At 44.4% G+C, this 27013-nt stretch overlaps 2 protein-coding genes across 2 annotated transcripts in view; both read right to left on the bottom strand.

The window, feature by feature from the left end:
• Nucleotides 1-27013, bottom strand: part of LOC118218891 — a 217111-nt gene that overhangs the window by 19307 nt on the left and 170791 nt on the right. The window lies entirely within an intron of this gene.
• Nucleotides 16379-27013, bottom strand: part of LOC118218946 (Bardet-Biedl syndrome 10 protein homolog) — a 14731-nt gene continuing 4096 nt past the window's right edge. Inside the window, exons 2-3 of the mRNA XM_035401724.1 lie at nucleotides 17335-17549; nucleotides 16379-16491 (exon numbers count right to left, since the gene is read on the bottom strand). Of these exons, the coding sequence (XP_035257615.1) occupies nucleotides 16470-16491; nucleotides 17335-17549 (237 nt within the window). The 3' untranslated portion in view covers nucleotides 16379-16469. The remainder of the gene's footprint in view (nucleotides 16492-17334; nucleotides 17550-27013) is intronic.

Raw genomic sequence — 27013 nt, 5'->3', positions numbered from 1 at the left:
TGTGAAACTTAACAATAGTCAGGGTTTTGAACAGAGTCTAACATCATACACATTAGTGTCACTTAGGATGTATATGAGAGTCGGTATAAATGCAAGGCATAAATATAACACGGTAATTATATTTTTGTTCCCTGCTGCTACAGTCATCATTTGAGGAATGTATACGCACAATGCAATCCTATTTCGAATGATTCATGGAAAAGAAACAGCATTTATCACATGCATTTATTATAAGCACACACCAGATTAGTCTGTATAGTAGGCTTTTGCTATTGGGTTTTGTGTTAGTTTTTAATGCAAAATTAATTGTTTTACATTGGCAAATTGCTCGTAGTTGTGTCTCTCCTGTCAGCATCTAGTTCCTCGTTTACGAAATAGGGAAATGGACAATTATTGAAATGACTGAATTATTCAAATAAACAATTATTGTTTAACATTTTCATGTGGGGAAAAATTATTTCTTTCGAGGCATCTTTGAGAGAGAGCAGCAAAGACGTGCTCAGACAAGAGACACCAGCTACAAGCAAGCGAGGGGAACGTGAAACCTGACACCATGATAGGCTGAATAAAAACAGGTATTAATTATTAAACGGTTTTTACTGACAGAGGTCAAAGTGTGCAATGATTTTAATGCAGGTTTTGGTGACGGTCAGGTGCGAATGTCTCGCCCTCTCCTCTGACGTGTGTTTGAGCTGCTGTTTGTAGCCCTTTGTAATTTCATTGGAGCAAATTTCATCCCGCTGTCTGTGGTTGTTGCTGTTTCAATGCCATTAAAATCCTTTTTGCTCAAATATACTGGCTTGTGCAAACTTATTTTCAATTTATCCTCAATAGCACTGTATCCTACAGTGTGAATATACTTTATATTTATAATGTTTGGTGTTTGAAGGTTCGGTTGCTAAATAGCCTGCCAGAGGAGAGACCGACACATTCGCACATCCGCATTCCGTATCAGCACCTGGCTATTGTCAGGCAGTGGGGGTGTGAAGACAAGCCAAACTCCAGTAAACAGTCCTAAAAAAGTTTTAGTCATCCAGTCAGACTTAGGCTGCATTCACACCAGATCAGGCAATGCGGCACCTTCCCGCAGGGTTGTGCGGAGGTGTGGGTGTGTCATTACATGGCCCATTTGCATGATGTCATGTTGTGAACTTTGACCTCCCCCCCTCCATTTCCTGTCTGCTAACTCAAACAAATGGAAACAAACCGAAGGAAGCCTCTTGCTATCGTTATTTTGCAGCGTAGATTGCAAGCCAGACGTCGAAGCTGGGTACACAAAATAAACCAAGCGAGGACACACCTAGGAGAGTATCATTGTTTGGTCCATGAACTCCATAGTGCTAGGTACAATAAACTAGCAAGAACTGCTAAATAGCGAATCTTTTTTTATACAGCTTAATTCTGAAGTTCAGAATTAATATTTAGCCAGTAATTATTGTTTTGGTACTTGTCCCATTACCCGGCACCGTCAAATCATGATGACGATCATAAAATCAAGTCTTAGGAAATTAATTCCATCAGTAATTCATCTGACAGTTGCTCAGTAAACAGCGGAATGCTACATGGTAATTTAAACAACTTGCGTGACTGGCCACCGCAGCGTGACGTCGGGTTGCGTTATGGCAAAAGTTGATTCTGGTTCTACTTCTTCCCCCAGGCCGCTACGTTTTTTTTCGGCACCCAATGCGGTCCCCACCCCGCAGCCTAAGTGCACCACCCCGATTCAAATGAATGGGAGGACTGCCGTTTTTCCTGCATTGCCTGATCTGGTGTGAATGCAGCCTTAGCATATATTATTGAGTTTGTTTGTTTAACATCCATATGTTCACCCAACTCAAAAAATGAGAAATGTTTTTATTAGTAAGCTAGCTGGCATGTATTAACTATCATAAACAAGTATGAACTATCAAGTCTAATCTTTCCACCGTAATTAAGACACGCGTGACAGAACGTTTCTGGCTGTAGCATACTATTCTAGTAGCTCGGGAGAACCTCCTTGTGGTATAACTTTGACATTTCCATCGCAAACAAGAAGTTTTGGCAACATGTTTTTGCTAACTGGTTGCCGGCTGGGTCAGACCAACATTACCAGTTCCAATTTATTTTTATTAGGCCTGTACAGTTCAAACGGAAAGACCCCAAACTGGCAGGTCAATTAAAGGCCAGTGCAGCACAGATATGGATGCATTTTGCATGATGCTTTACAATTGTGCGCCTGTTGTTCCCTCACCTAAATGTAGGGGTCGCATCTAAAAATTCATCTAAAAGTGCAAACAGCACAATTCCTTCAGAAATCAATCACCCTGTCTGTTTTGAGTATGAACACGGTAACTAGGGTGATTAAACAAACAAAAACTGTGGCCACCTTTGCAGGGTTCTACATCTTAAACCATTAAAAGGACTACGGGTAAATGGTAAATGGTAAATGGACTGCATTTATACAATGCTTTTATCCAAAGCGCTTTACAATTGATGCCTGTCATTCACCCATTCACACACACACACTCACACCAACGGTGAAAGGCTGCCATGCAAGGTACCAATCACGGCAGGGATCGAACCGGCAACCCTCCAACTGTCAGGCAACCACTCTTACCTCCTGAGCCCCCATAGGGTGATACCTATAATTTGGTGCGTCAGATGTTTTTTTGTTAGCCTAACCGTGTTTGTGATACAGCCTTGCTGCGCGATTACTGTGGTCAGAGCCCATGAGCTAGATTTCTGTAACAAACAAAGTGTGATATGCAGATACAGGTGCGCATTCCTTCAGTCACAGCGATATTTCTGAAATAATCGGGTCATGGGGCCCCCTAAACTGGCTCCGCACCCCCTGTCCTAATACTCAAGCTCTGCCACTGGGCAGTGGTCAAATAAAGCAAGGTGTTTTCACGTGTGCAATTATTTCAAAGGGTAATGAATCTCTTATTGCCTATATTACAAAAACACTATACTTCAGAAATACAACTGTTGGATCTGATCCAGCTGTGTACTTTATTTCAAGAAAATAGTTTTGCAACATAGCCTATTGTTTCATAATATGCATGAAGGTTGTTGTGAGAAGTAACGGAAGTAATAAAAAGACGCACTCTTACCGGTGAGCGCGGTGAAGCACAGGAACGTGGGGGGCGGGGGGCAGACGCACTCTTACCGGTCAGCGCGGAGAGGCACAGGACCGCGGGGCCGAGCGCCATCTCCACACACGCCACGTAGCTCCGGCAGCCGTCCAGGCCAGCGAATCGGTAGTGCCCCCTGCGCGTGGTCTCATTGCACAGGACCGTCAGGCCGTCCAGGTCCGGCCGGTACAGCGCCACTCTGTGCAGGGGGTCGGGGGGGACACGGGGGCTCCCTCGCCAGGAGACCAATAGCGTGGAGGCACCCCGAGACTCCGCCCTCAGTGGAAAGCGGTGGGTGTGGCCTGGGGAGAGCAGGGTGTGCTTGAGAAACTGGCATTGTCACCCAGGAGGTCATTTATGCCAAGCTGCACTGCTGATGGAGCCTTCAAAGACACCAGTTGCCATAGACAAGCTACTGTTAATGAAGAACAGTAAGCCAACATCTAATCTATTAAGCCATAAAAAGATAATGTTAGTAAAAAGCTAGAATTCTGGAAACCTGACATGAGGCAATGTTCATTTTTCAGGCGTCATACACTGCTAACAAACTAGTCATCAAATATACAAAAGCATTCTGATATTATATTCAACATGTAGAGTGATACAGGGACACTCTGTTGCGTTGCACATAAAGTCACGGATTAAAGCCAAATTTACAGTTACTTCAACTTTACACAGAAAAACTGCCCACACCAACAACTAATAATTATCAATATACCTATAGTAGTAGGTTTCATTAGGTCATATTGAATATGACCTAATGGAACCTATTACTCCATCTATTACACATCTAAACAGCAACCTGAATCGATGCTTTTAATTTTAATGGTAGTAAAACATACTGGCAGAAAAGTTAATAAAAAAATGAATTTTCAGAATGTTAGATTTAAATGCTTTTGCAATGCAAACAATTTGCAATATGTTAAAATGTTCAGATCTTTGACAACCTTATCTGGTCAAGTTCAGTTTATGTTGATGTCCACAAGAGTAAAGAGGGAGGCATACCAAGTGCAATGATAAAGTCCTCCTTTTGGTAGAGATAATGCGTGTCGTTTTCACAGGGAAACACTTCATTTGGCTGGAATGTCTTGAGAGCTTCCTGTTGTGAAAAAGTGAAAACAGGCACTTGAGAAGTGACGACAGCACTAAACTTTTCAGTTTTACTTTTCAATAGTTTCCATGTTCATTCAAACATCTTGAGCGGAGAAATTTGAAATGGCTCCAATTCAAAAGCACAAACCATGAGAGGGTCCACAGTGCTAAACATTCTGGTTTCTTATGTGTCAAAATAAAGCCCCACATTCACCAGCTGAGATCTGGTGACTGCAAAGGCCATACCATATGATTCACATCATTTTCATACTCATCAAACCGTTCAGTGACCCCTCGAGCTCGGTGGATGGGGACACTGTCATCCTGGAAGAGACCTCTCCCATCAGGATGGAAATGATTCATCACAGGATAAAGGTGATCACTCAAAATAACTTTGTATTGATTTGCAGTGATCGTTCCCTCTTAGGGGACAAGTGGACCCAGACCATACCATGAAATTGCGCCCCACAGCATAACAGAGCCACTGGACGCCCTCATTGTAGGGGTCATGCCTGTACTGTTCTCTTGGCATACCCCACACATGCACTTGCCCACTTGTGGAGAATATAACAAGGCAGTCCATTCTCTCCATTATTATTTGCTCTTGCTATTGAGCTCCTGGCCGCGAAAATAAGATCACATGACCATATACAAGGTATTAAGATTGGAGGGGAAAGTCATGTTATTTCTCTGCACGCAGATGGCATTTTACTTTACTTACAAGACCCCTTGCATTCAATTCCAACACTTTTTACAATACATGACCAGTTTGGCGATCTATCTGGTTACAAAATCAACTGGTCCAAGATCGAGATCATGCCAATTTCCAAATTTAATTCTGATTCTTTAAAAGGCAAGTTCAATTTTAAATGGTCTCCAGACTATATAAAGTACTTGGACATATTCATTCCCAGTAATATAGAAGACGCTCATCTACTTAACTATCCCCCAATAATTGATAAAGTTACAAGTGATCTGAAAAGAATGAACTAACTTCCGATCTCTTTTATGGGTAGAACTAACATTATTAAAATGTCTGTTTTACTCGAATTCCTTTATTTGTTTAAAAACTTATTACAGCTCCCATATAGTGCTGGTGGTCTAAACTTGCCAAACCTCAAACTCTACTTTCTCTCAGCTCAACTTACCCAGGTCAAGCAATGGTTTTCCAGCTCATTAAGTGCATGGGCAAGAGTGGAGTCCCGTGACATTCTTCCATAAGAGTTGAAATACCTGCCCTATATTGGTTTACAGGAGGATTAAAAAATTACCAAGAACCCTACTATCGTTAATAGTTTACAAATATGGAAGAGCTCCCATAAACTTATGGGTTACAGTGAACGCCTCTCCCCCGATACTCCCATATGGAGAAACCCCAATTTCTCACCCTGTTTTAATTAAGACACATTCAAGCCGTGGTACGACAAGGAGATAAGGGAAATAACAAATCTTTTTGATAATGGTCTATTTATCTCTTTTAATCAGTTGCAATTAATACAATCTACCTTCCACTCACTTATTCAGGTTTTCCCAAATTTGTCACATGACACAGACAAGTCAAGACACTCTAAAGGAACCCAAACCATCCAAAATAGAATGTCTCATCAATAAGGATGTAAAAATTTCTAGATGTATTTCTAAAGTATATAAATCCCTGTTAGAATGCTTGTTTACAAGCACAGATATTATGAGATGTAAATGGGAAAAGGATTTAGAAATGGATACAAGAAAAGAGGACTGGTCTCTTTTTTTTCTTCAAAATGAGTACTGCAATGTCCTTTCTTTGCTGGCGTTGCAAAAAACAAAAAGGCAACTTTTATCATATGTTTTGGTCCTGTAATCTGGTGTCAACATTTTGGAATTCTGTAATTGGCATTATAGCACTATGTTTAGACATTCATATCCCAAAATCGCCTCGCTTGTGTCTTCTTGGCACAAGCAACATGGACCCTTGGAATAAGCTTCACAAAAAACATTGACCTTGCTTTGATCGCAGCAAGGAAGTGCATTACAGTCCACTGGAAATCGGATTACCCTCCTACAGTATCGCATTGGTTAAATGAAATCTCCAGCTACATTCCATTAGACAAAATTGGCTACAACATAAGACTAAGAGTCAGGACTTTTTGAAAATATGGGAACCGCATATAGATTTTATGGCAAGAAGGGCAGTTTTAGGGACTAATGGTTGATATGCTGGGTTACAATGTTTTTCTTGTTTTTGGCGGTGTGGCGGTATATGGTGGTGTTTGGTTTTCTAGTGCAAATTGTAATGTGATATGGCATAATTTTGCTACTGTCAAACTGTCAATCAAAACCGTTTAACTCTTTGAAAAATTGTATTTATTTTTATACACTTTTGTCATGGTTCACAGTTAAAGTATTAAGTTGCTGAAGATGTTCACTGTTGTGAAGGCAATGCCCTGGTCAACTTTTTGGGCGACATGATGGGGTGTTGTGCCTGCCGGCGAGAGATTGAGAGAGAGGGAAGGAAAAGTATAAAGTGCAATCTGTCTGGGCGAGGGATCGCTAGGCAGTCAGCGCAGGCGTGTTGGGACGTCCGCTTGCTCAGCGTTGCCAAAAAGTGTTGCCTGAAGGGTTGGCCAGTGTATCACTACCTTTAATATACTTTTACTTGTGTACCTAGCTTACTTTGAGCTAGGGGTGCACCATGAGAGGGTCCACAGTGCTAAACATTCTGGTTTCCCCTGTGTCAAAATAAAGCCCCACATTCACCAGCTGAGATCTGGTGACTGCAAAGGCCATACCATATGATTCACATCATTTTCATACTCATCAAACCGTTCAGTGACCCCTCGAGCTCGGTGGATGGGGACACTGTCATCCTGGAAGAGACCACTCGCATCAGGATAGAAATGTTTCATCATAGGATAAAGGTGATCACTCAAAATAACTTTGTATTGATTTGCAGTGATCGTTCCCTCTTAGGGGACAAGTGGACCCAGACCATACCATGAAATTGCGCCCCACAGCATAACAGAGACACTGGACACCCTCATTGTAGGGGTCATGCATACAGGCCTGTACTGTTCTCTTGGCATACCCCACACATGTACTCACCCACTTGTGGAGAATATAACAAGGCAGTCCATTCTCTCCATTATTATTTGCTCTTGCTATTGAGCTCCTGGCCGCGATAATAAGATCACATGACCATATGCAAGGTATTAAGACTGCAGGTGAAAGTCATGTTATTTCTTTGCATGCAGATGGCATTTTACTTTACTTACAAGACCCCTTACATTCAATTCCAACACTTGTTACAATACTTGACCAGTTCGGCGATCTATCTGGTTACCGGTCCAAGATCGATATCACGCGAATTTCCAAATTTAATTCTGATTCTTTAAAAGGCAAGTTCAATTTTAAATGGTCTCCAGACTATATGAAGTACTTGGGCACATACATTCCCAGTAATATAGAAGATGCTTATCAACTTAACTATCCGCCAATAATTGATAAAGTTACAAGCGATCTGAAAAGAATGAACAAACTTCCTATCTCTTTTATGGGGTAGAACTAACATTATTAAAATGTCTGTTTTACTCAAATTCCTTTATTTGTTTCAAAACTTATTACAGCTCCCATATAATGCTGGTGGTCTAAACTTACCAAACCTCAAACTCTACTTTCTCTCAGCTCAGCTTACCCAGGTCAAGCAATGGTTTTCCAGCTCATTAAGTGCATGGAGAGTGGAGTCCCGTGGCATTCTTCCATAAGAGTTGAAATACCTGCCCTATATTGGTTTACAGGAGGTTTAAAAAATTACCAAGAACCCTACTATCGTTAATAGTTTACAAATATGGAAGAGCTCCCATAAACTTATGGGTTACAGTGAACGCCTCTCCCCCTATACTCCCATATGGAGAAACCCCAATTTCTCACCCTGTTTTAATGACACATTCAAGCCGTGGTACGACAAGGAGATAAGGGAAATAACAAATCTTTTTGATAATGGTCTATTTATCTCTTTTAATCAGTTGCAATTAATACAATCTACCTTCCACTCACTTATTCAGGTTTTTCCAAATTTGTCATATGACACAGACAAGTCAAGGCATTCAAAGAACCCAAACCATCCAAAATAAAATGTCTCATCAATAAGGATGTTAAAATTTCTAGATGTATTTCTAACGTATATAAATCCCCGTTAGAATGCTTGTTTACAAGCATAGATGTTATGAGATGTAAATGGGAAAAGGATTTAGAAATGGATACAAGAAAAGAGGACTGGTCTTTTTTTTTTTCTTCATAAAATGAGTACTGCAATGTCCTTTCTTTGCTGGCGTTGCAAAAAACAAAGAGGCAACTTTTACCATATGTTTGAGTCCTGTAATCTGCTGTCAACATTTTGGAATTCTGTAATTGACAATATAACACTATGTTTAGACATTTAGATCCCAAAATCGCCTCGCTTGTGTCTTCTTGGCACAAGCAACATGGACCCTTGGAATAAGCTTCACAAAAAATATTGACCTTGCTTTGATCGCTGCAAGGAAGTGCATTACAGTCCATTGGAAATCTGATTACCCACCTACAGTATCGCATTGGTTAAATGAAATCTCCAGCTACATTCCATTAGACAAAATTGGCTACAACATAAAATATAGGAGTCAGGACTTTTTGAAAATATGGGAACCGCATATAGATTTTATGGCAAGAAGGACAGCTTTAGGGACTAATGGTTGATATGCTGGGTCACAATGTTTTTCTTGTTTTTGGCAGTGTGGCGGTATATGGCGGTGTTTGGTTTTCTAGTGCAAATTGTAATGTGATATGGCATAATTTTGCTACTGTCAAACTGTATTTATTTTTTATTGTATTTATTTTTATACCCTTTTGTCATGGTTCACAGTTAAAGTATTAAGTTGCTGAAGATGTTCACTGTTGTGAAGGCAATGCCCTGGTCAACTTTTTGGGCGACATGATGGGGTGTTGTGCCTGCTGGCGAGAGATTGAGAGAGAGGGAAGGAAAAGTATAAAGTGCAATCTGTCTGGGCGAGGGATCGCTAGGGGGTCAGCGCAGGCGTGTTGGGACGTCCGCTTGCTCAGCGTTGCCGGAAAGTGTTGCCTGAAGGGTTGGCCAGTGTATCGCTACCTTTAATATACTTTTACTTGTGTACCTAGCTTACTTTGAGCATCACCGCACCATGGGGTGGGGGGTGGCCAGTGGGGGGTTAGGAAAACAAAGGAAACTGCACAATTGTATTTGTATCCATTGACCTTTGCAAGCTCAATAAAAAATAAATCACATGTAGAGAATATGGTGAAGGATGACTCATCTGACTATCACAGATCACAGCACAGCAACCCTACTACAGTATCTGTCTCTATGTAATTGCCAACAGACTGTTCTTGCTGACACAGTCTCATCACATCCTGCATTGACATTCTCAGTCACCTGAGGAAGAGCTGCTCTTCTGTTTTTTCCTCACATACTGCACTGATGCATGAGCATCACAGCCATGGAATGGCTGATTTCGACCACAATTTCTGACCCTATTTACTGTGGTCTTTCCCATAGATTTAAATGCAGATGTCACTTTAGTCACTTTCTCTATTGAAACACTAACCAGTTGGACAGTCATTGTGACTGAAGCTCATGCCATCCATGGCCCAATAATGAACCCTATTTCAAAGTCAGTTAGATCCTTTCCTCTTGCCATCATGACCCAAAATCAGGGTCAACTGAGCCTACTCAGATTTTTTACACATGCCACAGAGCATGATCGGATGTTAATTGCTTAATTGTATTATGCAGTACACCTGTATGGAAACATCTGCATTTGTTAAATTTCTCCTCTCACTCACTCCATTCAGGTGTTTCAGTTTAACCCTCCTGTTATGTTGCGGGTCAAATTGACCCATTTTAAAGTTTGAAAATCTAGGAAAAATACTTAAAATTATTTTTTCAGTATGAAACTTCTTCTACTGGCCTTAATTAGTGTAATCAACATTTTAAATGAAAATGGTTCATTTCATGTATTTGCAAACCCCCCCTGTATGGGGATTGACCCGGGAACATTTTTGCTGTACCTAAAAAATGAACAGAACAGGACGGTTAATTTCTCACCCGTCTGAACGTTGATTGATATATTGACACATATTGGTCTTTAGAGCACATTACGGAGCAATTTAGGTTGGAACAAAAAATCAGCATACATTTTTAAGCACAATTTGACTGTCACAATAACAGCAGCAGCTTTTTGAATGCATATTTACATAAGTTGCATCACTAGAATTTAACAGATGCTCTCATCCAGAGCAACTTACACAACTTGAACTATTTATACATAGCATCCATTTTTTCAGCTGAATACTAATATATATATATATATATATATATTCACATCAAGCACCTTGCTCAAGAGTATAACATCAGCGCCCTACCTGGCAATTTAACCAGTAACCTTTGGGTTACAAGTCCAGTTCCCATCTTTATAGAAGTAGTTGTTCAAATTAAGTGGCCTGCAGCATAATTTCAGAGAGCCATCAATCTGTCACAAGACAGAGGCAATGGACCATATTTTGGAAAACATATGTCTAGCCGTTTCTATTATTGACCATGACAACAGTCATCAACTAGGTTGAAAGGTCAGTAACACTCACCCCACTTCCGCTGGGGGGGAGATACGCAGTTCTGTGCGCACTGCTCACACTGATGGAATCTGATGAGAAAAGCATGTACAGCATTGGATCCTTGGATCCATCTACATCCCCCCCTGAATAACCAACGTCAGAGTCAGAAACGTGTGAACAACTGAATTTCACACTTACCGGAAACAACTGAAAAGTTCCACACATGGGAGAGTCCTCCATAGTCCGCGCGTAATGTGTGTACATCCATTGTCGTTACCATCAACGACACCATTTTGCCTTTACTTCCTATGGGTGTAAGTTCATTGCTGTCCAGCCATATCTTGGTATCTGGTCTGGTAAGGATTGAGAACAATGTCACCATACAAACAACGAGATGCAGAGGTTAAGTAAATGTGCTTTGAGAAGCTATGAACCAAAGGTTCTGATATTCTGAACTTAATACCTCTTTGCGGAGGTGCTGACGTTTAGAACCCAACAGACAGAGAAGACAGGACTGCTGCAGCTTCCTGAAAATGGCAAAGTTGGACACATTCGTGTGACTATACATTCAGGCCTATAACCCTAACTGAATGGACACACCCATTAATGAATTTTAAAAACAAAAGGTAAACGTTACCTATAGGCTACACATGCATAAGGCCATTTAAAGCCAAAACGACATTTCCCTTACATGTTACCAACACCAGCTGATTCACTCCACTACAGCTGCAAATTAAAATATAATTCTAATTGTACCTCCACTGTGATTCACTGAAACTGGTTCATGTAAACGAGTCATGCAAAAATAAATAAATAAACATTTACTCACCCAAAGAAGAAGAAAGCTGCAGTGATATCAGTAATGAGAGAATAAACGCGGAGGCAAACCTGCAAATGTACAGATGTAGATTGCATTAGTGGAGCGCCTATTACGAGGACGTATTTATTTAATATACAAACCCACAGAAAATGAGCATATGTACATTTTCAGAGAATAGTTGAACTACTGTCCCTCTGTGAGAAAGCGATATGAGCGAAACGAAACAAAACATTCAACTGTCGAGATCATTTCGCAACAGATTAGACCTACTAATACTGATATTGGGCGTATACTCTGCAAACCCTTTGATTCTAAAATCAGACCGAGTAATTAGACTATTAGCTACACCTTTCAATTAAAATATTGACCACCCTTTTCACTCAGTTAAAAAAGTAAGATGAGTGAAACGAAAATTCGTCAGAATCAACATCTGTGTTAGGTTAAATAAAAAAGCATTAGAACAATCTAACAGGACATTTTCTCTAGTTTTTCACGCAGGCTCTGTTGGTTTTTGTGGACATTAAACGCGGCAATAAATTTAGGTTATAACCCTTATTGTTTGCAAGCATCCTATTGTGTTGAAGATAGGCTAACTGGTAGGGCAACACAGAATAAACGTGTCAGGTAAATATAAAAGCAAAATAATTACAAATTATATATTGAGTCCTTTCATATGCCGTAAATGTGGCGATGTGTTTAATTGAATCGTAGGGCATGTCGCCATGTAGAATTCTTACAGATCCTTCTAACCCAAATGCGATACTGCGTGGTCAAAAGCTGAATTTTGGTCTTATCTGACCGTAACACTCAGTAGGTACATGTTTAAAAAGAGGGGTATTTTCTTCAGAATAATAATAATTATATATATATATAATTATTATTATTATTTTGAAGAAAATACCCCCCTTTTTAAACATGTTATACACATAGCTCATTGCTTGCTTATTTATAGAGCCGCCTTTGTTCACTTTTATCAAGTGTAAAAATAATTCTGGAAGGCAGTATATATAAAAAATGTAGGTTGTGTGTTGAAGTTGCTCTGGACAAGTTTCTGCCAAATGCTTACATTCTAGCAATCCCTCACTGAGCCAGCATAACCAATCCCTCAGAAACTCACGCTTACACGCATACATGCACACGCACACACAGAGATGCGCATACGCACAAACGCACGCTTACACGCATACATGCACACGAACACACAGATACGCATGCGTGCGCGCACAAAAAATGCACAGAAATGCGCACAAACAAGTTTCAAGTTTAATTGTCATTCCCAGATACATAGTATACGGGAACGAAATGTCGTTCCTCACGGTCCAAGGTGCTAACACAAAATACAACACAGTCCCGAAACATAAAAACAGAATAAAAGCACAATAAAAGCAGTGATAAATATAAATAATGCAGTATAAGTGTAATTATAAGAACTGTAAGAATACAGGTAATATAAATACTGCCTAACCAGTGGCCTCAGTGGTAATTATACATAGTATAAATAGGAGGCACAGCGGTGATGATGGCCCGGAATAAAGGGTCGGTACAGGGTAGTCATAAAATGTCCATTACAGGGGCAGAGAGGTGTAGTCCAGGTGCGCATCTGCGCACACACACAGATGTGCCCACACACACGCACGAACCCACACACACACACTCTCTCTTGCACTTTTATGAAGATGTGGGATGGGGCAGAAAATTAAAATTAACTCTTTTAAAATACTCCAGATATTACAACCATTTTTACCACACACCATTATTTAGAGCAATTTCACACTATATTTGGTATTTTTACATAGTATCAATTAATACAGCTGTCTACATACTGAAGCAATTCAGGTGAATTATTCTGCTTACGGTATAACAGCTGTGTCCTACCTGGAAATTGAACCTGAAACATTTAGAATGCAAGCACAGTTCCTCAACCACCAAGTTACTCACACATACAAAGAACTGTCAGCAGGTCATTAGTTCAAATAGTGTCGGTCATATTTTTTAGACTGAAGTGTTTTTTAATGGGCTATTGTACACAACAGACCTACTAATTGTTTGTACATTGGCAGAGGATCTATAGGGCTAGATAACATTAATTTAGAAATGTGGGTAGCTACAGTAGTTAAAAAGTAGTTATCAGTACAGGCGCAACAGTGAACGTGAACCATTTTTATTTAAAGAAAATCGATATACCTGGTGTGAGGAAGTCATTATCTTGCGCCAGTTTCTATACCGAATTGCAACACAGATTGTACTTAATTTCAGAGGCGTCTATCTCCACTAACATAATACACTCGGTCGGTCGTCTCTTTAACAAGGTAGATAACATTAAACTCAGTGAAAATGCAGAAAGCGGAACTGTCTAAAGTGGGTGTATTTTATTTGGATTTCAGAAATAAATGTTTCCCGCAAAGACATAACCGATGCAAAAGCAATAGCTTAAATGTTTGCTTTTTAGTTAGCTAGCAGGCCAGTTTAGAGTTAGAGGTTTGCTTGAGTCTGAGGGGGGATTTGAACCTGGGTTTGTCACTTGTCCATAATGTTCCATTGGCAAACGTTGCTACCCAGTGAACTACGAGGAAAACAGATGTTGGGGCTGCAAATTTTTGGTCTTTTAAACGTATGCACCTGTATGTATGTCCAATGAGGCAACCTATTCTGGTGCATCTGTGATGCTGTAATCAGGCAGGAAGAAGAAAACGCAAAATCCACTAAGTCTGGGGCTTTATTTTGTGGACGTGTGAGGTCAGAAGGTACAGAAATGAATGTTTTTAAGGGTTGAGTCTGTGATCATTGTGGTTATTTCTGTAAGGAAACCCTGAAAAGTGCCAAACTCTCTGTGCTGTATATGTATGGGGCATGCCACCCCACCAACATGTAACTTTGCAGGATGGCATACCTGCCACCCCAATTTCACATACTTAAGGTATGAATATACTATCACATGGGAGGACCTGGAACTTGTATAAATACATACAGCCATTCAAATTTGTGCATAATGAAAAACAGGATTAACAGAACATTTCTACTCTTCTGCCTCCTCTTCCTTCTCCTGGCTGTGTTCCGCCTGGCTGCGGATGTGGGAGTGAAGGATGAGGTCCACGGACAGCAGGCTTGACGCAGTGTGCAGGACGGAGAGGAGGAGCTGGTATTTACAGGCCAGGGACTCCAGCCCCCGAACCCTCCAGCTGGGGGGGGCGGCCCCAGAGGCCCTGAGGAAGTGTGACTGGGCATCCAGGAAGCGTGGGCCGGGGTACAGCCGCCTGGGCACGCTCAGTACTGCCCCCGCCACCAGCCGGCAGGCCGCGCGCAGGTCGGGGCAGCGCCGTTGGGAGGCCTGCTGCAGGAGGCAGTGGTGCAGTACGAACTCAAACGCGCCCCCTGCTGGTAGCACGCTGCCTGCCTCTATTAGGACACCTGAAGAGGCGGGGCCTGTTTCTCGGGTACGGGTCCCCAATGCTCCTTCTTTCCCTTCCCCAAAATGGATGCCGGGCCGCTCTCCTGATGCCTTGCCATTTCGTAGCAAGTCCGGAATTGGATGTTCAGGTTCTGCTTCGGGCTCTGTGCTGTCAGGATTTTGGTTTTGGCCTGCACATAGTGGCCCCTCACCCTTGTTTGGGTCCCTAATGAGGGCCTGTGGCCCCTCACCCCTGCTTGGGTCGCTAATGAGGACCTGTGGCCCCTCACCACTGTTTGGGTCACTAATGAGGGCCTGTGGCCCCTCACCCCTGTTTGAGTCCCTAATGAGGGCCTGTGGCCCCTCACCCCTGTTTGAGTCCCTAATGAGGGCCTGTGGCCCCTCACCCCTGTTTGGGTCCCCAATAATGGCCTGTGGCCCTCCAGCCTCTGTGCTGTCAGTGCTCAGGTGGGCATTGTCCCTCATGCTGGCGGGTGCTCTATCTAACCTTGTGCCATTGTGTAGGCCGGGTTGTTTGACCATGTAATGAGCTACGTTTTCACTGTCCTCCTCCCTGCCCTGCGGGTGATGTGACAGGACAGGACAGGACCGTGTGCGTGACGCGACAGGACAGGCTCGTACACGCGCTGAAGCATCCGGAACAGTCCGCAGAAGGCCGTGCTGCACTGCTCCGCCAGGCCGGGACTGGGCCCGCACAGAACCAGGCAGTGCGGTGCCAAGCCCCGCCCCTCTGGGAAGCCCACGTGGGCCAACCTGTCGGGACCCAGCACCACGGGCTTGCAGAATGTCACCGTGGCAACGTGCTCCTCTCCAATCAGGCTCCAGTCACCGGGGTCGGCAAAGAGCTCCGCCCCCGCCAGCCGACAGAACAGCGCCAGCTCGTCACTGTCCACGCACTCCACCACGGACAGGCCGGCCCGCCGAGCGAGGTCCAGCGCCAGCTCCGACTGCTTCGCTGCCGAGAGCAGCAGCCCCACCCTCAGCCTGCGCAGGCAGGCCACGCCCCGCTCTGCCCTCCCGCCCACCCCACCGCAGCACCTCTGCGCCTGCGCCGCGCTCGCCAGGTTCAGAGAGACGCCAGGGGGCGCCAGAGGGGACTGGAGCGGCACGCTTGTGGCCAGCGCTCGGAGCGGCCCGTTGCCAGGGCAACGCACCGCAAAGTCTCTGTGGATCACCAGGCCCTGGAGGACCCGGGACCGGCTCACGGGCAGGCCTGGTACGGGCGTGTGGAGCGCGGCGAAGTGGCGGGCGATCAGGGTCACGCCGGTGCAGTCCTGCTCACACCGCCACCTGCGGTAGAACTCGCAGGCCGTCTGGCTCAGGACCCCCCAGTGGGAGCTCGCCGTCTTTCCCCGGAAGTAGGCGTCCGTGAGCGGGCGCAGGTGGGCGGGGTCCTGGAGAAGGGACAGGGCGCGAGGGGCGAGGCCCTGCCCGATCACGCCATCCAAAACGAGCGTCTGGAAGGACAGCAGAATGTGAGCCGCGCGGCGGGCCTGAATGCCGTGGAGATGGTCGCCGTGGATACCCCGCAGAAGCGCCCCCAGCAGGAGAAGGAAGGACTTGGCTCCATCACCCGTGATCTTACAGTGTGCTGATACACATCCCACCAGGACTCTGTCACAGGCACAACACAACACCATTATCAGCACACACATCTCTATCCATAGTCTTTTACTCACTATTACTCATACAGCATGATTCACACAGTTACTCATACACATTGGTAATCACACAGTATTGTTTACACACTGTTACTCACACAGTATGATTTACACAGTTACTCATACACACTATTACTCATACAGTATGATTTACACAGTTACTCATACACATTGGTAATCACACAGTATTATTTACACACTGTTACTCACACAGTATAATTTACACACTGTTACTCATACAGTATGAATTGCAGTTACTCATACACATTGCTAATTGCGCAGTATTATTTACACACTGTTACTCACACAGTATGATTCACACACTGTTACTCACACAGTATTATTTACACACTGTTACTCACACAGTATGATTCACACACTGTTACTCACACAGTATGATTTACACACTTATGCACGCAGTATGATTTACACACTGTTACTCAAACAGCTTTTTCCACTTGCATACTTTCGTTTCTCATTTATAGTGCAAACGTCACATCCCCAACATCGAACTGTCCATACTGCAGTAAGACGTAGTGGTGAAAAACCGTTTTCTGAGCTGGAGGAATGGAAGAAGCCCCAGGTTGTTGGCTGTGCTGTATTTCAGTAAGAGGGAGAACAGGTTTGGGGGCCTGTTACCTGGCAACGGGATGGTCAAGCCGAAGGGAGGTAAGGATCCTCCGGCCATCCCTGGTGAGGAGGACCTCTCCAGAGTCGCGGGTGAAGAGGACCTGGCCCCCGGACGGACCGAAGCACGGGCCCACCACCGCCTCCAAGGCCTGGGTGACCTGCAGCAGGGTCCCCAACTCCACCCTCTGCACCCCCTTCATCTCCACACTGCCTTTAACAGGGGCCTGCTGTAATCACTGAGCTGCATTTCCAACACAGACACAGCGTAGTCAAACTGAAATGCACACGGTGCATTTCCCACAGACACAGCATACTCAATCTGAAATGCATACGGTGAATTTCAAACACAGGCACAGCGTACTCAAACTGAAATGCACGCGGTGCATTTCCCACACCGACACAGCGTACTCAAACTGAAATGCATCCGTGGGCAGCGTTAGTTCAGCACTGACCATTCTGAGAGAAAAAGCCGTAAAACCTTTCAGCTTGTTATTTTGTGTTCTGTAAGCATGTGATTCTCAACTATGAAAACAAGAAATGAAACTGTGGAGAGGTGGTGTGGTTAGGGCCCCCTCTGCAGTCAAAGAGGGAGAGGTTTAGCTGGCACTGCAACCCCAGGTGTGTGCAGTGACAATTCATTGCTAATTGTACACACCTGGGGTTGCAGTGCCAGCTAAACCGCTCCCTCTCCGCCTGCAGATGGCGCCCTAACCACACCACCCCTCCACAGAAACAAACTTGTTTGTTAGTTTTAATGTGTCTTGCTCTTAAATACAGGCTATGAAATCATTACCATAAGGTCGTAGACAGGATGAGATGTCTAATGGAACAGAGAGACCTATAGGATTCATGTCCCGCACACTCACCTCAGCAGAGAGGAACTACTCTCAACGAGACAAGGAGGGGCTTCCAGTCATCTTCGGAGTCTGAAGATACAAAATACCTATATGGGCATCCATTTACAATTGTGACATATCACAAACCCCTCTTGTCACTTTTCAATGAGATGAAAGCAATCCCACAGATCGTGTCCCTCCCCGAATCCAACGTTGGGCCGTGATTTTGATGGCATACGAGTACACCATCGTTTACGAGGCAGGGAAATACCACGGCAACGCTGACGCCCTGAGTCGCCTACCCTTGCCGGAGAACCCAGGTCCCAAAGAGCCAGAGGAGAGAGCGCTCATGTTGGACACATCAGACATCACACCGGTGACAGCAGAACAAGTGAGAGCGCTCTCAAGAGTGAGAGAAATGGTGCAGAGAGGTTGGCTGCCAGAGCAAGAGGGGACTGAGTTTGCACCATACACTGCTCGTAAAGATGAGCTGAGTGTAAAAAACGGCTGTGTGATGTGAGGAGCTAGAGTAGTCGTTCCCAAGCCGGGTCAGAAGGACTGTGGCTTGTCAACATGCATTTTGGCAAAGTCCAGTCTGGCTTTTATGTGTTTCCCTCTTAGAAGTGGGGTCTTCCTGGGTCTTCTACCATGGAGCCTATTTTCATTCAGACAGTGACAGATGGTGCGAAGCTATTGTACCTTGAACTTGAAGATCAGTTGTTTCTCGACCGTTCGAGCAATCCTTCTGTTCAATTTTCCTCTTGCGACCACGTCCAGAGATGTTGGCTACAGTTCCATGGGCCTTAAACTTATTAATAATATTGGTAATAGTGGTCACAGGAACATCAAGCGCTTTGGAGATGGTTTTGTAACCTTTATGTTGACCATGCTTGGCTATTACCTTTTTTCTAATCTCTTCAGACCACTTTCTACTTTTCCTTCTGTTTTCCATGTTCAATGTGATGCACACAGTGGCACAAAACAGCAGAGTGAGTAATTTTCTACTTTTAAACTGGCTGCATGAGTGATTATAAGATTTAAAATGCCTGTGATACTAATTGAAACACAATAGACTGCTTAAAGTATCACTACAAATCAATTATTTCTTACAACTTCTAAAGCAAGGGTAACCAACAGGTCGATCGCAATCGACTGGTCGATCTTCAAAGCCTTCACTGTTGATCCCTAGCATTCTCACATTTTCTAAAAAAAAAAAAAAAAGCAGTTTTTTCATGCTCTGGTTGGTTGGTTGTTTTAACAAGCTTTTTAGACCTAGCTCTGGCTCGTTGATTTGAATCACGCATATATTGGCAAGGCTACCGCCTGTGGGCATATGAGGCATATAGTCTTCTCATTCGCTGACGTGAAAAGAAATTCATGCTCCCATTCCGGGTGGAAATAATATGTTTTTGATTTCTTTTTCACCAAACCCTCAACCATATCTATGTTGTTATGTTAGTTAAGGTGCATTCGGCATCAATATGTTTATTTTGGCTTCCAAAAGTAAAAATAAAACTACAGGACTAACATGACAAGGTATCTGTAAATATGAATATTATGCATTGAATTGATAAACTAAATATTGTGCATTGAACAGATACTGTAAATATGAATATTATTAATTGAACTGAGAAACTAAATATGAATATTGTGAATTGAACAGATACTGTAAATATGAATATTTTGCATTGATCAGATAACTGTGCATAACTGTGTCTTTCTTTGTGAGTATGTATGCACGTACATAGAGCCTGTCATAACAGAAATTGCAAAAATAAGTATGACAGTGAACAGTCTTACTTATACACACAAATCTGCATACACCACACAGTCCACAATCCCTCCATACAACTTTACCTCTCAATTCCATCCGATACTTTGTCTACTTTTCTTTAAATGATCTTTTTTTTCTCGCTCTCAATCCCTGTTGTTTTTTTTTTTTTAAGTAGCAATGCTGTCATTATTATTATTCTATTTTTTGCTTGTTTTTTTTCATTTTTTAAAAAGATGATTTTTACTTCTCTTGAGTGTTGATTTGCCTTTCGATGGATGCTTCCTCATTTGCTTTTGTTATATTTTCCTTATAAAAATTGTTTAGGTAAAAAAAAAAAAAGCCAACACTGAATCTATAATTTTACACAACATAGAAGGTCCCTTAAAAATAAGAAACATCAGTGTCCCTGTTCTTGCTGAAAGCACGCAACCATTTAGGATGTCTACAACAATGACAATTTGATGATACTCGTAGAGCAACAGTAATACACAAAAAGCCAACCTTCATGCTGATGCCTGTGACGCGCTGACCAGAGAAAGCTACTGTAACCCATCTAGTGACAAGTTATTACAAGGCTAGCTCTCAGAACGTTACAGCTTTGTGTACTTGCTGTGCTTATTCTGTTATCGGCCTTTGTGAACAGCCCAAATGGTGGATTCTGGTTCAAGTGAGGAAGTGCCCATCAGACCAAAACTCAGTCATTTCCAGAACTACATAAGTGTACATATGCCTTAGTAATTGCAGCAGATATGGCTGTAAACTAAAATGTTTTACAAATAATTCATACAATGTTTGATCGATCAGAGAAACTGTTTTCATGTCTATATGAGCGCACATAGTGAATCACTGCCCATTCTTTCACTGCTCTGCCTCAGTTCCTGTAGATTCAGTGGCAAACCTGCAGTGATTAATGCACTTCTGACTGTGTTCTGCGGTGTACAGCTGCTTGGAGGCTTAAGGTAGTGAAGGGAAGTGTATGTTTCTGTATTTCTGTATGCACTCCTGGCCACTTCTGCCTAGGCCTGCAGTCTTGTCCCAGTCTCCACATTCCCAGTTACCGTGGCGATGAGGGAGAGGAGCGATGGAGAGCTACGGGGAGGATGGAATGCAGCTCAGGGCTGTCCCAGGTGCACTCCTGAGAGGACCCCAAAAAACAGGCGTTAAACAGGCGGAGATCAGAACAGGAATCAGCAAAACAAAGTCGGCAGGCAAAAAATGAGCGACCAGTTCGGCGTCCAAGAAATTCTTGTCGGCGCCAGAGTCGACCAACGCCTGTAGCCTGAGGGGTTGTTGGTCCTGAACCAGTGTGGCATCGAGCAGTAGCCTAGACTGGGCGGTAGGAGGGGAAGTGGTACGGCTCACCAGGGTCCCCACTCTAATGTCTTTTGGCCGAATAGGACAGGAGGATAATACGTGACCGGCTGTGCCACAGTAGATGCGAAGTCCCGTCCTGATTCGCCGCATACGCTCCGTTTGCGTGAGGCGGGCTCTTCCAAGCTGCACTGACTCTTCACTGGGCGTGCGGGGCGCGGTCGAACTCGGGGGTACACTGCTGCCGGGACCGGGACCGGGACTGAATTTCGCTGAAGGGCTCGCTGAGGGTTGGTGTCTGGCCGTCTGGCCGCTGAAGGGCTCGCTGAGGGTTGGCGTCTGGCCGTCTGGCCGCTGAAGGGCTCGCTGAGGGTTGGCGTCTGGCCGTCTGGCCGCTGAAGGGCTCGCTGGGGGTTGGCGTCTGGCCGTCTCTCTGCGGCGCTCACGGAGGCGGTTGTCCAGCTTGATGGCCAGCAGCGAGATCAGGGCATCGAGGTTGTTGGGATCGTCTCCTGCAGCCAGTTCATCCTTCAAAGCCTCGGACAATCCCGTCTCTGAAGACCCCCTGGAGCGCAGTGTCGTTCCATCCTGATTCCGCAGCAATAGTCCGGAACTCAGCTGAAAATGCCGCCGCGCTGCGCGTGCCCTGGCGCATCGACAGCAGGCGCTGATTATAGTCTCTCCCGCAAACGGGGCGATCAAAGACTTCTCGCATTTCTGCAACGAAACTGGAGCAGGTGAAGTTTGTAGGAGGTTGGCTCTCCCAAACTGCTGTTGCCCAGTCTAATGCAGATCCTTTCAGCAGCCCCACGATGCAAGAAATCTTTTTCCCATCGTTGTTGTAAGTGGTGGGTTGCTGGTTGAAGGTCGAGCGAACGCTGCATTAGAAACGCCTTGCACTTCCCCAAGTCTCCAGCGTAGCGCTCCGGAGCAGGAGTGTGCGGCTCCCTGGGCAGGAGGGCTGCGTGGGTGTAGAGCTGGACCGGGTCGGGAGGAGCCGTCGGGGCTTCGGGAGCGGGAGCCGGGAGGCGGGTGGTCAGCTGCTGCATCTGACCAGCGAGCGCTGTCAGCGAATACCGGATCTCACGGAGGGCTTGCTCGTGCCGTCCCACGAGTGCTGCCTTGGCTGGCGAGGGCGTTGCGCAGGTGCTCTGGGTCCGCTGGGTCCATACTGGCCAGATTGTTCTGTCACGGGTCGGGGTGTGGTGGACCCAAATGCAGACTTGTACAACTGAGTGTCGAAACTCCCGAAGGAGATGTTTAATTCAACGGTACACAATACAGCAGGCAGTCTCGTAGTCAGGCAAGATCAAACAGGCAAGATCAAAACACGAGTCAGACTAACGAGAGGTAAACGCTGGAAAGGCACTGTAAACAGAGGCACAATCTGGCACGGAAGAACAGGGAAACAGAGAATGTATACAAAAAGAACCAGGTGAGTGAAATGAGAGATAATTGAATGGAGCGTGAACATGCAAACAGGGAACAGGTGAATGAAATGAGTGATTAGCCAGTGCGTGAGAATGCGGCCAGAACAGGTGAGAGTGATCAACTGAGGGGAGAGAGAGAGAAAGAGAAAATCACGCCCATACTACAAAACCAAAACAAAGATTGTGCAGGAGAAAAGCAGATAGTCAACTAAAAAGTGAAGTGACAACAGAAACATAACAAGATGCTGGCAAGGTGTAATTTTATTGAAATTAGGCTTGGGGCTGCTGGATGGCTCATTTAGTTAAGGCCCCACGCTGAGGTGCATGGATAAGCCTCACGGCCTCGGGTCGAATCCGGACTGTGTCAGTGCCGACTGTGGCCGGTAGCTCCACAGGGCGATGCACGATTGGTGCCTGTGTTGCCCAGGGTACGGGAGGGTTCAGTCAGACAGGGATCTGCGTTTCATCTCTCTCTAGCGACCCCCCTTGGGCGCTCATATGACTGCATGTCAGAGCTGCTTATGAAAGGTCTTCCTCCGGCATGAAAAACAGATTTTGTGTTCTATTCCATTACAAAATATACATGCGCACAAGCTGAAATGTGGTAAATGTTTATTTTTCTCATCCAAGCAGAGTATAATAATCCATTAATGGGTAGGCTTGTTATCATACCAAAGCTGATTTTTTTTAAAGGAAAGCCTTAAGACTAAACATAAGGTCATGTCATGGCTGTGGCTCTATCACATGGGTGTTTGATGTAATTACAACAGGGAAAAAGTTACTCAGACGAGCTTGCTCCTGTTAAGATAATATACTCCATACTGGTGTGTGGCTTTAGAAAACTTCTGAGAATTCCTCTGCAGGCTGTGTAGTGTGTGTCTCCCTGGTGCCCCTTATGTTAAAGCCTGTTAAAGGAAACCTGTCTACCTCATGTACAGTGCCATGAAAAATATTTTCACCCTTCCTGGTTTCCTATATTAGGGCCTAGTTTCAGATCTTTACAAAAAATGTTATATTAGACAGAGGGAACCGGAGTAAGCAGTCAACGTTTTAGAAACTCCCAACTTCTGCCTTGAGTCTCACCCTCTGGAGTTCAGTCCCTTGTAGTAGCGTCACAAGACCACCGGATGGCGGAAAGCATCCACTTTGTGTTTCCAGTATTCCAATACAGCCCACAGGTCTGATAGCAAAAGTAAATACTCTGATATTTTCGACTATTTCAAGCTCCTGCAACGGCACATAATGGTTTTATTAAATTCCATTTAGCATGAGGATGGGGGTGTAATTTCAAAGAAACACTGCACTGGTTGATGCACTGAAGATGCTCATTTTTATTGTACACACAGAGCACGTACACAGCGCATCAATACACACACATGCACGAACATGCACAACCTGCACACAAACACACACACAAACACACACACAAACACATATACACCATGTTCACCTGATCATATAGATAGATGGTTTGATCTTTCTCAGGAGAGGCATCTCTGTTTGCCTCCTGTCTGCTGGTCTCCAGTAATTCCAGAAGCTTCCGCAGCAGCTGGTCATACCTCCATCTGTAGCACCCCTGTGCTGGAGCCGTCTCACAGCCTGACAGAACGTGCCGGAGGCCTGCTCTGTGTCCCTGTGCTGGAGCCGTCTCACAGTCTGACAGACCTGCTCTGTGTCCCTGTGCTGGGGACCTGCTCTGTGTCCCTGTGCTGGAGCCGTCTCACAGTCTGACAGAACGTGCCGGAGGCCTCATTTGGGGGCAGCACAGAGCGGACGGTCTCATCCGCACCAAACCATTAGTGCAGGTTCTGAGGAGAAGGCAGGGTGTCATAATTGGCCCTGATCAGGAAGCTAAGCCTGGCTTGTGGTATCTTCCACCAGTCTGACCCACTGAGCAATCGGTCCTCCATACTTTCCCACGCTGTCCATCCTCCCAGACCACTTTAGCAAACTGCTAAAACCTGCTACCTCTCCTGCGCCATCCATGGTGGGATGACCCAGAGTCTTCTGTGTCCTTCTGTTTCCCTGCTGGGGGGGGGGGGGGGGGGGGGGGGTTGTACCCCTCTGTTTTCCCGCTGGGGGGGTTGTGCCCCTCTATTTTCCTGCTGGGGGGGTTGTACCCCTCTGTTTCCCTGCTGGGGGTTGTACCCATCTGTTTCCCTGCTGGGGGGGTTGTACCCCTCTATTTTCCTGCTGGGGGGTTGTACCCCTCTGTTTCCCTGCTGGGGGGTTGTACCCCTCTGTTTTCCTGCTGGGGGGTTGTACCCCTCTGTTTCCCTGCTGGGGGGGTTGTGCCCCTCTGTTTCCCTGCTGGGGGGGTTGTGCCCCTATGTTTCCCTGCTGGGGGGGTTGTACCCCTCTGTTTTCCTGCTGGGGGGGGGGGGGTTGTGCCCCTCTGTTTTCCTGCTGGGGGGGTGTGACCCCCTGTTTCCCAGCTGAGGGGAAGCAGTCAGGTAGAAGCAAACTGCAAACAGAATGCATATCAGGCCACTGCTATATGTACCACAATTAAACCATCAGTGAAAGCCCAGGATATACTGGTATATTTATAAATCAATGACAAAGTATGTTCTACAGCATATCCAGCAATTTACCCACCAGATATCATTTCTGATTAACAATGTTGTACATTTTCAGCTCTCATAAAACGCCAGTAGTACAGATTCTGATGTAGTCAGCTGAAAAGAACTTTTTAGCTTACAAAGGAGATAGTACAGTAGAATGGGCACATCTAATTTGTTCAGGTGCAGGGCATAAACAATATGTAGAGTTAAAAAAATGTCTGATGTTTGAACAGACTAGGCAGAATGTGTCATTTCAAACAGATTGGAATATGGGTTTAACATCAGCATGTCTTTGGAGCTGAGTGAGTACTTTTAACATGGTCGGTGAAAATAGCGGCGATATGTGTTATTCAACCAATCATTTAAACAGAAACATTTACACTCTAGACATTTGACATGTAAACTGTAAAAATAACACATACAAATGCAACATTACACACTTGCACCAGCAGGCCTTATCTGATAGAAGAAAAATAATCACATTATCAGAACAGACAGAACAGACATTGCCACAGGAATACCTAACACAAATGCAATTTTCCCCCATGTGGAATAAGCCGGCATTTTGGAAAAACAGAGTTGCGCGGTCTCTAATAAGAATGATTAGCATGGCTTACAGGCTCGTCACGGAACAGAAATAATATAAAATGACACCAACACAACAATCCTGTAATGTAATTACAGTATCACATTTTGCACTAAATTACTCATCAATGTTCAGTCCAAAAGCTCTTATTAGATGCCACTGTTGACATTTTTAAGTTTGGCCTTTACAATCCTTCCAGCTTCTCCCATTGTTATGCCTGGATTTATGACATGGTCAATCACTGTGGCTCTAAATTCATTCAATACAGCAGAATTTCTTCTACCTGCTTGACCACAACCTCAGCCACAGCCTCAGCCACGACCCGTCTATCAGTACCAACTGTATTGGGCTGCTCCATGTTGTCAGACACTGCTGAATGTAGTGCTGTAAAACAGCCTTTTATGTTGGGACTACCAATCGTGCTGCAATGTGACTCACCTGGACAATGTTGCTGGAAGTGATGAGACAGAATTGCAAACATCTTGACTTCATTTCACAATCTGCATGTCTAGCAATAATCACTTGAACATTGTACTAATATGAGACGACTGTATTGTGAAAACTGAGTGTGATTTAGAGTTGTGCACTTTGTGGGTAGGTACTGCAATTAGTGTCTTAGGGTAAGAATTTTGCCAGTCAGTTAGGCAAATTGAGTTTTCCACATTGAGCCAAAGCAATCATAACATACTGTAATGCATTTGTAATGTGTGACTGCAGATATCAGAAATGCATCTGAAAAAATGAGAAAAACTGTAGGGTCAAAGGAACATCTCAGAGACTGGATGTCATGCAAACCACACTTCTGCCCTGATTTTGGCTTAGTGGTCTAATCCATTCAACTGATGTGCAGCAGATCCAGGTTCAAACCTACAGGAAAACCATTTATTTGAGAGGTAACATAAACATACCAGCTCAATAGACAAGCAGTGCCTTTTCAAAATGTATTGAGTTGTGGTCACACTACAGCAACAGAAGCAAGCATTCATCAGACACTACACAACTTCTCTTATAATGGATTTTATTTCCACTACTGTAGATGAATGTCATTGCTTCAACTGCAGATTTTAGCCCCATGCTGATCTACTCAAATTGAGCCCAAACATAATCCCATACAGAATATGAAATAAGTACTACTGTGTCACAGGAGTTCAATACATCACACAATAATAAATCACAACAGCAAAACA

This window comes from Anguilla anguilla, chromosome 19 (assembly GCF_013347855.1).
Source record: "Anguilla anguilla isolate fAngAng1 chromosome 19, fAngAng1.pri, whole genome shotgun sequence".
In the NCBI taxonomy this organism is placed as follows: domain Eukaryota; kingdom Metazoa; phylum Chordata; class Actinopteri; order Anguilliformes; family Anguillidae; genus Anguilla; species Anguilla anguilla.
The sequence above is the reverse complement of the archived record's forward strand: the minus strand, read 5'-3'. Positions and strand labels throughout refer to the sequence as shown.